Source organism: Scomber scombrus, chromosome 22, assembly GCF_963691925.1.
Source record: "Scomber scombrus chromosome 22, fScoSco1.1, whole genome shotgun sequence".
Taxonomy (NCBI): domain Eukaryota; kingdom Metazoa; phylum Chordata; class Actinopteri; order Scombriformes; family Scombridae; genus Scomber; species Scomber scombrus.
In genome coordinates, this window is record NC_084991.1 from 20011948 (window position 1) to 20026708 (window position 14761).

At 39.4% G+C, this 14761-nt stretch overlaps 2 protein-coding genes across 2 annotated transcripts in view; both read left to right on the top strand.

Annotated features, from left to right (window-relative positions):
* Positions 1–3413, top strand: part of ptpn12 (protein tyrosine phosphatase non-receptor type 12) — a gene marked incomplete in the record, with an annotated part of 46074 nt that extends 42661 nt beyond the window's left edge. Inside the window, 1 exon segment of the mRNA XM_062444118.1 lies at positions 118–3413. Within this exon segment, the coding sequence (XP_062300102.1) occupies positions 118–127 (10 nt within the window).
* Positions 3414–8400: 4987 nt separating this feature from the next.
* Positions 8401–14761, top strand: part of LOC134004334 (lysine-specific demethylase RSBN1L-like) — a 30374-nt gene continuing 24013 nt past the window's right edge. Inside the window, 1 exon segment of the mRNA XM_062443564.1 lies at positions 8401–9050. Coding sequence (XP_062299548.1) covers positions 8429–9050 — 622 coding nt within the window. The 5' untranslated portion in view covers positions 8401–8428.

Sequence of the window (14761 nt, forward strand, 5' to 3'; positions counted from 1 at the left end):
AGATGTTGGTTGGTTTTGAGACCAAGCAAGAACTGAAGGCACCTCTGGGGATGAAATATTTCGATTTATTTTACTTTATTTAATTCAAAGAACGTTTTCTTTCCTTCTGTCCTTCAGGGTTCGGTAACCGCTGCATTCAGCCCAAAGGCCCTCGAGACCCCCCCCTGGAGTGGACATGATGGATTGACCCGTCTGTCCGTCCGTCAATAGTCTGCTCCCTCACCAAGAGACGAATTTCACCTGGCTGGTCCAAAACCAAGTTGATAGATGCTACACAGGCAGCACATTTTTACATAGAAACACTTTCTGTGTAACTCTGTGCCAATACGTTCTCAAGACTCCTCTCCTCCTCCTCCTCCTCCTCCTCCTCCTCTTCAGTTCCTCCTTCAAAGTGCCACTGTGCAAAGCAGAAGAACACTTATTGGTCAAGTGGTTTGTCCATTTTGGAACAAAGCCCACATTCTTGAGGTTTTGACTTCTCTGGACGCTGAAATGGGATCAGTCTGGTTATTTCCTTGTTAATGATTAAAGGATAATTCCTGCTTTTTCTTTTCCCCCTGTTTTTGTTGAGATAAGCGTAAATTAGGAAATGTTCTCTCTGAGCTGTAAACATATCCTGAATATCTATCCATTCTTAGACTAATTGGAGGGGGGATGTAGGAGTAACCGTTACAAATTCAATAAAGCTGTTGTCTTTAAATGAACAGGGAGAAAACTTTCATACCAAAATGAGAAATGAATCAGGAATTATCTTTAATCAGAAAAAGCTACTGTGGGAAGCCGATTTCCTGAGGTTTAACTGAACTCCCAGAAGGTGTCTGCTTGCTCCTACTGAACGAACAACAATCTTCAAAGCGAACCTAGATAATCTGTTACCCATGATGCAACCTTTTCTGTTGGGTATGTACAGGTTGCCCGGGTGCTCTCTCTCTCTCTCTCAATCTCTCTCTCCCTCTCTCTTTCTTTTTCTCTCTTTCTGTATTTCTGTGTCTCTCTCCCACTTTCTGTGCGCTGGTGCTACATTATTAAAGATCAGCATAGAGACAGAAAAAAACTAGAGCTGACATTCACCTGTTTCTCACCTCTTGTCTGTAGTAATGTCCACTCTAGTAATTTTATATTTCTATGCTGACCTCCCTTTTTTTTTGCCAGAGTCGTAGATTGATGCAGTTTGGTCATTGCAGCATTCGGGAGTCCTGCTTTGTGACTGCAGTGGATTTTACTGTAAAGTTGTCATTTTTCCGCAAAGATCCGTTAAATTGAAAATCATGGTTTCAGGAAAAGTTGATACTATACAACATATTTGACTTGGGATTCTTTAAAGTGAAGGAATCTTATCTCTTTACAGGTTATTAATATGTAAAAGTTGCAAGCAGCCCAACCAAAGAGTGGTGTTTCCTTCTCAAACTGATTTAATTTGAATACTTTTGAGAGCCGCCTGAAGAGGTTAAAATATATTCAGTATTAAGATAAAAGCGAAGATGACAAGAAAAGTCTTAGAGGCTTAAAAATGGCATCATGTTATGTCAAAAGCTGGTTCTCTCTTAACTGTGTCCATTTCAAGTCACAGTCTAATCACAGCGGAGTTTAAAGCGTTTTTAGCAATGGCCAGACGCCTCAGCTCTGTGACTCTGGCTCTCACTGCTGGGACCATGAGCCTGCCTTAGTCTGCCTCTCAGAGAAGACGGCCAAAGACAGTCCTCCTTAATGTGGCTTTTCTCTTCTGTTCGTTTCTGTTCCCGCGTCTCACCTCGGGACTCGTTTGCTGTTTTGTTTCATTCTCCTCTGCGCTTGTCTTGTTTTTTTTTTAAAATCTGTCCTTCTCCTTCTTTTCTGCTCTCCTCCTCCTCCTCCTCCTACTGGCGAGGCCTCTCCGATGAACAGCCATGCAAGTTTCTCATGTTATCAACCTGTTTACTCCTGAGACTCTTATGGGACCTGACAGGGAGGGGACAAAAAAACCCTCCAGGAGGCACAACAAAAAGTCTAGTTTCACAAAACAACTCCTCCTCGATAAAAATCCAACTTGCATGGTTTCTCATCTGGAGGCCAAACTGTTCTTGTACCCGTTTCTGTACGTGTGAGACAATGATCGGATAAGACAACAGCAGCTCGGGACCCAGGACTACTGTTTCCTCCTGACTTTTTTTTTTTTTTTAATGTTCTCTGTAACTTCTCCTTCATTAGCTACCATAACTATACAGTATATGCATTGTTTTATAAAGATAAAGAACTGTACAGGGCAGTTTAGGTATATAATATTTCAGTTTTTTTTTTGTTGCTATTCCTTAAATATTCTTATTAACAGAAGATGTAAGAAAGTCAGTGCATGATGATGATGATGATGATTCCTCCCCCCTGCACAATGTTTCCTGTTAAAACTGTAAATTATTCTGCTGCCCTTTTGTTTTTGCTTCTGGCAAATATTTCAGGGTTTTTGTTTTGTTTTACTTAATATGCTTAAAAGATTGAACTTTTTTTTTTTTTTTCGTTTTATTTTAATTGGTTGGCAGAAGAAAAGCGTTGACTGCCAGCCGGCCCCCTTTCAGATAGCTACAACGGGCTAAGATTGTAATAATAATATTAATGATGATGATAATAATAATAATAATGGTTGTTTTTTTTTGTAAATGGTATTTTAAAAGTTATTTTTGTATACGCGGTTGTTTGTTGCATCACGAGTCCACTGCTCCCCTCCCAGCCCCCCATTTGTCTCCTCTTTTCTTACATACTTTCTTCATCTCTGCCCACCTTTTTTTATTTTTAAGACATGCAGCGGAGATGGATCTCCTGCTCTGGATGAAGAGCATCTCATTATTTTTCTCTTATTTCTCTTCCTTCATGCTTCCCCTGCTGTTTCCTCTCTTTCATCTGCCTCCCACCCACCCTCATTTCTACCTCCTTCATTTTTTTAAAGGCTGTCATTTCAACACGTCTCTGTGCCAACAGATCGGTTTGCTTTATTAACGCATCTCTAACTTGTTGGTGGTTCAAAGTAACGTAATATAATACACCCATAAACTGACTAATAGACATGTTGAGAAGAGACATTTTTTTAAACTTTATTTATAATTTCTCATCTGTTTATTTTCTTTCTCAGCCTCCGTTTCTTTCTGTTTATCCACCACCAACTACGCTCATCTATCTGACACCCCCAACACACGCACACTAGCCTCGATCTCAGAAAGAGCCCACCTGTGCCTTTAAGAGAGAGCCCGCCCTCCCCTTACCCCTATCCACCAATCGTCATTAGCGGCATGAGCGTGAGCGATAGGATTCGCTGCTGCTTGCTCATTGCCTCCTGTGGGACTCTTATTCAGCCACGCCCCCCTGCCCCCTTGTCCCCATCTTTACACACACACACACACACACATACACACACACACCCGAAATGTTTGTATGTTGCAGAAATCAATCAGTAAAAATGAACATAAAGTAAAGACACGCCTCTTTTTTTTTTGTACTTGATATTGTCATGAAAAGGTATGTTTGCAGGGTGTGTGTGTGTGTGTGTGTGTATGTTTTAAGTTTGTAGTCTAGAGCAGATCAGTGGTCGACTTGTTTCTGAAGCAACAAGCTTAAAATATTCAATTTCGTGCAGCTAGTGGTGGATAAAATATCGCAAGTGTCAATACCGCAATTTAAAAAATATTCAAGTAAAAGTACCAGTCTGCATTCAAACTACGTATTACCACCAACATGTACTCAAGCTATAAAGGTAAAAGTACTAATTATACAGAGAAATGCCCCCTGTGGCATATACATCATAATATATTACATTATCAAATCAATGTGTAAGAAGCATTTTACTGTAGTAGCTACTTTAGGTGGAGCTGGTTTTAACTACTTCAACCACTGTTCATTTATGTATTTCAACTCAGTGGCTCCCTCTATGGGTCATGAGATGATGGGACAGGAAAGAAGAAAAAATGAAGTTCTTTGCTTTCATATTTGTGTCGTTGAATTGTAGCTTTTTTGGTGAAATATTAAATTATTTAACATATTTAGGCCTCAAACTGTTATTAAAATTAAATCATCTCAAACATCTGACAGACACTGCTTTCTTGTAAGGGGTCAAAAACAGGAAACTCCTGTTTAATCCTTTAAGATGCATTGTACTTTATAAAGTCACCATAAGTTTATAATGAAAAATCCTCATCTGCAAAGAAACCAGAACTTAAAGTAGCATAAAATGGAAAAGCTCAAGTAAATTAAAAGCACTTGAGTAAATGTGCTTAGTTTCTTCCCACTGCTGCTAACAGCTTACTAAATATAAACTTATATTGTCAATCAGGACAGTTGATGATGATGATGGCTTAAAGATTGTGTGTAAAGCAGGTAGTCACACAGCAGGAGTTCCTCTGCCCACCTGGAAGATCTGCAGAGATGAATGCACACACACACACACACACACACACACACACACACACACACACACACACACACACACACACACTAAAATGACAATTAATTAATCACTGCAGGTGGTATAGATACACATTCGCTCCCTGTCTTACACAGAGAGACCCGAGGTTTCACATTTGTATTTGCTTCACGCACACACAGAGGCCCAGCAGGTGATCAGACATACTGTAATTATTTGCCGTTGCTCACATGTTAATTTCAGATTAATTATACTCAGCGCAACATTTACTGATCATGTCAGTCCTCTTTAATTATGGATACAACACAAATATGGGGTTTAAAAACATATTACGGTGATATTTGGAATAAACTATACATATTAAAGCACTTTAATATCCATTTATATGTGCAGTGCAGCACAAGTCTATGCATGCAGGACAATCACATCCATGTTTGGGTCATTAGTTTGCTGTAATAGTGGAGAAATGTCACTCGACTCCTTGACGGATGAATGATAATGGGTCACACTTTAAAATATGAGAGACGTAAAAAATAACTGAATTTAAAATAGGCACCCTGTATATAAGTGGAGGGCACAGTCAACCATAAAATAACATTTTTTAAAAGTCATATCTTTTTTTATAGCTATGATTGAAATCTTAATGGGCACTTCTGCTTTTTATATAGGCCTAAAAACGTCTCAGGAGGAAATCCCATCCTCCTGACTACTTTTAATCCACTAAACATGGACTCATATGAAGCCCACTCTACAACTGAATTTATTATTGTTCAAATATGCAGCTTTAGATATTTTCTGATGCTTCAGAATAGTTATGGAAGCTATAATAATAATGATAAGCAAAATAATAGCTGATGAGACACATTGTGAGGTATGTCACTATGTTCACTTTTTTGGAGTAAATCCAAACTTTTAAAAGATGGAAACCTTTCAACCCCAAACATACAAAACAACATGTTCTCACATATATAAATAGCTTTTTAAATGCTCATATCAATTAATGTTTTATGCCAAAAAAAACAAAAACTCTTACATTTTACACACATCACAGTCACTAAAAATACACGCATTGCATCATGAGGTAGAATCAAGTCCACACATCACACAGGCCTCTTTCCACTTCAGTGTTTAATACTCAGTTTCTTCCTTTTGGTTTTCCTCTTTCACTGCATCACACCTGATCATTTGTGCAGTGTTACCTTTGTGCCACACCTACGCGTACTGCAACACAACATGAACACACTCTCTCTCTCTCGCTGTCTGTGTTGTATAAATTGAGCCAGGTTGCTGTCTTAACTGGGTCACCACAGTTTTCCCATGGAGCAGTTTAACATGTTATGTAATGGCTTATAAATATAGCCAATCAGTGTTGAGTGTATGTGAGCAGTCGCAGCAGACTGAGCTGCCATCTGAAGAAACTGAAAACTGTGTCAGCTCTGTTTTAAAGCCCAGAATATCAAACGTGTTCGACCTGATTAATTTGAAATATATTAGTCACGTACAATAGATGCTGCAAGAGTTCACTTGGTGGTGTTCCCCTCATCAGATTTCCGCTCATTGCTTGCTTCATACAATAATCTTGTCACAATGTTGTAACTTTTTACAATTCTCCTCGTTCAGCCGCTAATCGTGTTTAGTATTCACGGTTGGCTGTCACACATTGATAGTCCTTGTACTGAGAGCTCTGCCAATCGGTCTGAGTGAAAGGAAAAAATGTTTTCATCTCACTAAATGAAAGTGTAAACAGCACCGGAGGATTCATGACACTGTATAATGATGCGTCCTGTGTCTGTGAGAGTGATAAGATAATCCAGTTGTGAAGATTAGATGAAAGAAGCAAGTTTTATCCCTTTGATGGGAGCATTTCCATTTGAACACACACACACATACATACAGTACATATACATACATACAGCCCACCAACATCATTATGAACTCTTCTCAATGTTTTCTATCAATCAGTCGTGGCCAGTACACCGTCTCTGTCTTTAAGGGTTATTTCATGGGAAGAAAAAATGCCAAAACTGGTTAAACAGACTGATGAAAAGAGGTTTAAAATATTCTTTAGGTGCTATTTTGTATATGGATGGTCAGTCTGGTGTCAAAGAAAGTGAAAAGAGTAAGGCACCAACTTGAATCAAATAAAAAGTTGGTAAATTGTGAAGTAAAAATTCTTAAATGTGAGAGTTTGCTGATATTTTCTCTTTTATATTGTTACAGATTGAATATCTTCAGGTTTTTGATGACTGATATGACAAGCTGAGCCATTTAAGGCCATCACGTTGGACTCCGTAAATAACTAGCAGCATTTTTAAATTATTTATTGACAAACGATAGGTAAAAAAATGTGAACATCTACATTTCCATGTCAACCGGGCGATGTTAACGCTGAGAAACAGAGTGTGACCAGATTGAAAGCTCCATAAATGCGTCTGGGACACTTTTGGTGGTGAGACTTTCTTTGTCAAAACATTTTCCCCCCTCGACTCAAAAACCTGTTTTTCTTCTCGTTCCTACAGTTGGATGTTTGAGCTCACACTGTTTGACACTTACCTAAAAGGCTGTTTTCACACTCATCTAGATGGTTTCTCTGTGCTCATTAAAAATCTGATTTTAAAGGGTGGGCCTAAGTCAGTTTTGACATGTTAATTATAGTTTTTTGTGGATAATTCATATCAGTATTATTGTTGCAAGCATAGTATTAATGTCTTCATGCATGTGTATGTGGAGATCTTTAAATATTCTGTGTGTTAAACATACAAGTATCTGAGATATCTAATGTGAACCTGAAGGAAAGGAACTTCTGAAACCTTGTGGGTGACATTATTGGTTAACAATTAGTCTAGTTATCTTTGTGATATATAGATTTCCTCCAGACATATTTTAATACATAGATATCCTCTGCTTAAATAAATAAATAGTGTCTGACATAACCTTTTCCACAAAAATGTTCAGATACCTTGTTAAAAATCCTTAAAATCACTTCTTTCTCATTATAAAATATCAAATCTATGAATATGCAAATAAAATTCAAGGTTAATTTAACAGCTAGGAATAAGATGTCTCCTACTTAATTATCTGTGTTTATACACTGGAGGCTTCAAGTTTCCACATCACACTTGAGTAAGTTGAATATTGGACCAGGATCAGCTTTCAAACTAGTTGTGACATCATAAATCAGGCGCATAAGTACAAGCTACCAACAGAACTGAAATCAGCCCCAAATGAGAATATTTATATATAATATATAATCCAGTTTAAAAACATTTCTCTTTTCATGTGCTTATGATTGAGCCCTTTTAAAGCACTTTAAACCTTAATCTTTCGCTTGCACAGTATGTTCCTGTATTTTAAAGCAAGTAATATTTTTTTATATTCTAGTTTAGTCCAGCTTTTTGTTTTCTTTTTCTTTTTCTTCACTTTGTTTTATTTTTAATATTATTGGGTTCTTTTTTTAATTGTATATTTTAATGTTTCCAATTTTGTAAATTTTTTCCCTTTTTATTATAATTGGGTTTTAAAAAATGTAAATACGCTATATAAATAAAGCTGCCTTACCTTGCCTTGCCTACTCAGATTTTCAATGAGCACAGAGAAACTTTCCACTTTCAGTAGAAAAATGTGAAAACAAACTTGTAGGTAGTGTTCATTCAGCTTTCAAATGCCTTATCTTGTCTGATAAGTTGTCCAAAACCTAAAGATATTCAATCTATAAAGATATAAAATAGATAAATATCAGCAAACATTCACATTTAAGAATGTTTTACTCCTCAATTTACCAAATACATAAGAAGAAAAACATAATTTTTCATGATGCTTCTCCACATTGACTTAGTGCATAGTGTTGCTTCTCATTATTATTTCAATACAGTAGGCTGATAAAAACCCCGCCCACTCTGCCTGTCACTCACGTTCTAATCCCGCCCCCTTGGTCAATGTCCGCATGTCAATCATACATCGACCACGCCCCCCCGCCTGCCTGTAAAAAAAACAGCAGCGGCGGCCGTTGGGGGGGAGAGAGTAAATAGAGAGAGAAGCCTCAAGATGGCTGACTCGCAGGGCTCCGTTCACCTCACCGGAGCTGCTGCTGCTGCAACTGCGGTAGCCCCGGCGGTCGCCCCCGTTAAAAACCCGCTTACCAAGCCGACAGAGGGGAAAGGAGCCTCTGACAACCGCTCTCACACTTCCCGGGATTGTAACGCGCCGCCGCCGCCGCCGCCCAAGAAGGTCCGAGTCGAGGAGCGGAGCATCAAACCCAAGAAACTCACCGGCAGCGGGAGAGAGAAACTCCAACAGCCGAGTTACGGCAGCTTCAGCTCGGTGCCTGCCACCGGCGGATCCCAGCCACCGACAAACACACACAAAGTCTTCAAACAGAGCGATTTCTTCCTCCACAAGCCACCTTCTTCTTCTACTACTACTTCTTCTTCTTCTTCTTCTTCCTCCTCCTCATCCAAACCCAAGAAGCCAAGCAAAGACAAACAGCGGGAGAAAGAGAGGGAGAAGGGGAAAGGAGGCGGAGAGGAGAAAAAGAAACAACATAAACAGCAGCCGTTGTTGTTGACCTCCGGACCCGGGAGTAACGTTAGCAACAACGATATCAGCAGATTCAACAACAACTCTGCAGTGAAGAGAGAAAATGGGGAGGTCATATTGCCACCAAAAGGTAGGCCATCATAATGTAATATATTTGGTTAATTTTTTATTATAACACTGAAGCGATTTCGTAAAGTTGTGAGTTGTGTTTATACACATATACGTATAAGTAGGCTAGTGTTCAGCCCTTTTTTTTTTATAGTTGTGTGCAGTTGTCTGCCTCCTAATTCGTCTGGACAGTCCCGCTACTGTTTAAAACGCCGTGTACTAAAAAAATAAAACAACCGTAGGATATTTAAGTGTTGCCTTAATCTAAATATAGTTCGATTAAAACATTTACATAGAGTTTATTGTCTATGAAGCGCAGTTTTAGTGGATGTTTCTACGGGTTTTGGCTCAGTTAGCTGCCTTCTTTTCGTCGCTTGTTCACCCGCTCGTGAACCCTCGAGCTCCACAACAAGCGTTCCATGGCAGCAGTCGCGCGACCTGGTTGTTCCATGGTAACCAGCTGCTCTCGTGCTGCTGCGGAATCGTTACCTAGTTACCGTAGTTACGTGATAATGGCCTAAATGTAACCTGTTTTAATCATATTTATATAAAGATGCGTTTAATGTGTATGTGTAATAAATATGTTAGAACGAAAGCTGTAATTGCGTCCACGGTTGTAATGTGGATTGAAGTAGACGATTATTTAACCTGTAACGTTATTTTTAATTATTTGCTTGCCTTTTTGAGCGGTGCATATGTGTTAAAACTACACGCCGCTGTCACAACAATATGACAGCCGCCCGCCATTATAGGGTAAGTGTTGTTTTGGTGGAGCACCACGCCCCCCTCTGTAACCTCAGGCTGTATGGGAAGCAGACACGAAGCTCCGCGGCTTGTTGATACTCCATGTTCCGCAGTTGGACAGAACATGTTGTTTTCTTTCGGCGTCTCCTCTAATTTTTTTTTCTTTTTTTTTTTCTTGTTACACTGAGAGCTTTATTATACAGCTGTAATAATATACTTAACATAGCAAGTTTCACCGCATCGTGTAGTTGTGTTTGGCGGCTGGTCCACTGGAGTTGTTGCATGACATTTATGTAACTGAGAAGGAAATACCTGAATAATTTGACTCAGGTGCAACAGCAAGTTGTATAAATTATGAATAATTGTGTCAGCTTGGTGTGCTGCAGCCTTTAAGAACAAGACAAGTCCAAACATTTAATATTATTACATAATTACCGATTATTAATAAATAATAACAATATTGCAATATCCCCAATTCCAGACAATAAAGCATCTAGTCTCTTCATTTAATCATGTTACATAAGTGTTAGAGCTAAACATATTTGAATAATACATACAGTACACAGATACTGGTCTCTTTATTAGGTACACCTGTGCAATCTAATGCAATCCAACACAATAACTATACTATACATTAAATATTTATGAAGTTTATACATTTTCAGTTTTTGTTGACATTGTCAGAGAGGTTGTGATTCTGGTTTATTTTTATTATTGAGGTCATAGTGGGTGATGGTGGTGTACTAGAGTGAATATTTTGTCGACACTATTAACATACATGGGGGGGGGGGGGGGGTAACAAAACTGAACATGTATAAACTTCTTAAAAGTAGAATTTATAGCAGAGCTGTTGTATTGGATTGATTTGATTGCACAGGTGTACCTAATGAAGTGCTTGGTGACTGTATATCAACTAAATGTTCATTATGCACTCCAGGAAAAGCTAAATTATTATGCTTTATGTTAAATAAATGAAAGGAAAGCTGTATATGATCAACCCACATGTTGCTCAGCGTTATTGTACGTTACCATCATAAACATAATTGACATCAGGTCATTCGTGAAATTGCAAATAGGCTCAACACATTATCTTATAAATAGGTTCATTTGATTAATTCCTGATGATAAATGATTGTATTCATTTGAGTGATAGGGTCACAGCTGAAGCTGCTAATATGACTCATATGTCTCATTACTGGAATTGTGTGTAGTTTATTTATTTATTTATTTCTTGCAGCATTTAAAAAATTGGAAGACACACATTGGCAATGTGTATGTGTGTATATGTTATTTGTGTGTGTGTTAAGACACTCAGCAGCAGTACGCAGCGGACACATGTCAGTGTTTGGGAGTGCATGATGTCACCCTTTTCCAGTTGGGTAGTTTAAGAGGTCATGACGTGCTTTGAACAGCCACCGCAGTCAGTAAGAGCAGCAGGAAGCGACGTGTTGTTGGCCTGTAGTCTTAACACACCATCAGAGAGCCACGGTCTTGTAAACAGGCTTTGTTGGATGTCATTTTTGTTTTTATTCAAGGCGAATGGTGGCAGGCAGTGCTCACCAAGAGATTTCAAAACAGATGTAGAAATACCAGCGCTCCCTCGACCGTCTCACAGAGGTACTGAATCTCTAATTGCTCCTGCAGCCAGCAGAAGGTGATTGCAATTACACTGAATACCTTCAAATGTGAAGAAGTAGTATCAATGTGGGGAAACGGCATTAATCCTTTCCAGAATATTTCTAAGGAGGATTAAAATGATCCGTTCTGAGCTGCACCTGCCTGTAAATACTGGTAACAGTGTGTCAGTCTTCCTTCTTGACTCTGAGTCAGCCGCAGTGGGCGATGCGGAAATAATATCGTTTTGAATTGGATCCTTTTTTATATTGAACAACACAGAGGGGTTTCCCCAATATGCATTGAGTGGCAGTTTGGCCTCATGTTCAGACAGATCGCTGCGTTCATAACAAGCGGACACGAGTTTGAGTCGGAGGCCCGGTCCTGAAATGTATCCTTGAGTTCACAGAAGGAGTCCCTGCCAGCTTCAGGAGTGCCACTCCGAAGCAGATTGTGCTCTGACCTTCCTGGAAGGGCTCAAAAGAGTATCACATCATCGCAGTAATATTATTAGTGGTGTAGGTTTTTGCTGCTGGAGCGACGCTGAAGGCCAGGAAGAGCTGACCGCCGCTTACAAGTGGGGCAAGACGAGGGGGGAAAGCCAAGCCAAGTTTTCATTTGGCTGACCTTATATGACTCTCCTACATTACATCCTGGCTGAAATACTTATAACTAACTGCAGCGCTCTCAGTAATTTCATCTGTGAACATTAACAGACTAACCTACTTCAACCAAGTTATTGGATAAATTATAACTCAATAACAAAGCTGGTACAGTTGCCAGCGCTTAAATACCACTTGTCATTATTTTCACTACTGATTCACCTACAGATTTTATTCTCCATTTAAAATGTTTTTTTAATCTGGTGGAAAATCTACTTTGATGATTCACAGATTAACAAAATAGTTGCAGATTCATTTTCTGTCGATCTACAATCGATTAAGTGACTAAACGTTTGATCTTTAGTGGTTTTAAACTGCAGGTTTTGGTTGATTGAAGGACTAAGAATTTAAATAAAGAGCAGATTGTTTGATAAAGGTGTAATATGACATTTAAGCCTTGCAGCAACAGGAGTTTACATTTAGGGCATTCTTCACATACATCAACCTGGAAAACACTGACTTATTTTCTCATTATTCAGTCTTCGAGTTATCTAGAAGTCGCACATCTTTCTAGACACCGTCCTGAAAGAAGAAATCATGTAAGCTCAGATTTAAGTCGGGTTAATGGAAATCATGTAAATGTCTAAATTGCGCTAATTAGGTTGTTTGTGTTCATGTAAATGGTCCACCACGCTGACAGAAATCCCCCCTTCAGTATAGAAGAGCTGCAATCAGCACCCCAATTGAGTCAGTGTCACTTAGCTCATTTGTTCAGTGGCATAAAACAGCCGACACTTAACTCTGCCCGAGCAGTCGCAGGTCACAACGACACGCAGGCTGCACGGATCTTAACTACTAAATCACTGAGATCTTTTTAAGGTGGCGAGGCGTGGATTTGTTACACCAGCAGGGGTTAGCCGACCATCTGGAGTTTTAGGATTTTCCTCCTGAGGGCAGGTCTACCTCTGGTCCTGCAGATTAAAACAAACATAACGCTGGCTTCTTTGGTGGCTCTGTGTGAGGCCGGGGGTTATGGAGCTGTTAATCACATGCCATGAAGTCATCTTTTCATGTCTGCCGAGCTGCTAAAAGAAAACACTTGTAGTGGAAGTAATGAGTTTGTTCTAAAATATGTTGAATCAAGCTGTTTTTGTCAGTAATTACTCATTTCCAGCTGCTAGATCATGAAGATTTGTTAGTCTTTTTGGGTTTTGTGAGAGTCAAATGTATCTTTTTCAGTTTCACAGCATTTTTGAGTTGAGGGAGCACAGCGGACAGTTCATTTTAAGGACAGATGATTCAAAAGGAAGGCAAGTGTCACTTTTTTTTATACACACTCCCAACTTTAAGTAAAAGTTTGATGTCGGTGAGCGATGGTGTAGTCGCAGTTTACAAACTGCCTGCCTCCGGCTCTCCATCTTTCAAAGTGTTTTTCTCTCCTGTGATCATCCCGCCATTGAAAATCACCTGCTGGGTTCTCCTTCAAAAAACCAGCTGCTGCTAGAAAATCACCAAAACGAGAAAAAAAAGAGACAAAAAGTTTCATTTACATGTTCAGTTGATTTCTGAGTCACTCCGAAAACGCCTCGTTTTTACATTGTAGTCACGAACCACTTTGAACTTGTGACCCTCTCTCTCTCGTCACGTGATCTCTAACGACTGAAGCATCATCCAGTCCTCTTCAGTGCATTTTTCTCAGGCTGTGATTAATCATCCTGTGCTAATTTATCTCCTGTTCGCTGTAAATTTTAACTTTATAACTGCCTGGCACGTCTTTGTGAGTCTGGCAGCGGATCTGAATAAGACCTCCTTTTTGTCGGCGGCTTCCTGTGGAGCTAAATTGATGTTTTGAAACATGTTTTTTCTTCACCTGGCAGCTTACAGTGTCTGGTAATTTTTACAGCATCTATAACTTCCTAAAATGGTTTGTTAGCATTCTTGGCATTCCTCCTTTTAAACACGGGGCATTTCTACCTACCTGATTGTTAGATAACAAAGAAAAATGACCCACTACAATGAAAAGAAAAAAGAAAAAAAAAAAGAAAAGTGGCAAGGTATTTATTTAAGTTTCATTCAGTCTAATTCTCCTGCTGCCCCTTTAAGCCGTTAGGTTTTCAAAGCGTTTCCTCCTTTGATCCTTCAACACCACTGTGTTCACTTTCCCACTCCTCCACATCCACGGGAGAACAAGCAGTCTGAAAACATGGCTTCCTTTTTTTTTTTTTTTTTTTTTTTTTAGAGATGGATGTGACAGAGTTCAAAGAACTAAAGTTCTTTGGAAAGGAAAAGAAAGAAACAAGAGGGGAGAAATGGAAGGTTTTATGTCTTTATGGGGGGAAATGAAAGGAAATAAAGAATCAAAGGAGACGACTTTTACAAAAGATTTTGATAAAAAATGAAAGTTATTTTAAGAAAGGTGAGGCTCAGCTGGAGGGGGGGTGTCGGGGTTGGTTAGGTGTCAGGCGTCTGGCTCAGGAAATGCTGTATGACTGTCCCTGTAGGGTGTCAGCCAGGACACGAGGAGGAGGAGACAGGTATTTCTCAGATCAGCCTCCTCCATCAGCCTCGCTGTTCCCTCTGCCCGTCTGTCCACCATGGGGTCCAGAGCCTTCAGCCGCTCTGCCCCCCGCCTCTGGAACTCCCTTCCCCCCGACATCAGGAACATTACCTCTCTATCCATTTTCAAATCCCGTCTAAAAACCCACCTTTTCAAACTTTCATACTCACTTTAATTTGTCATCCATCCTGCAGTTTTCTGATTGTATTTGTTTTT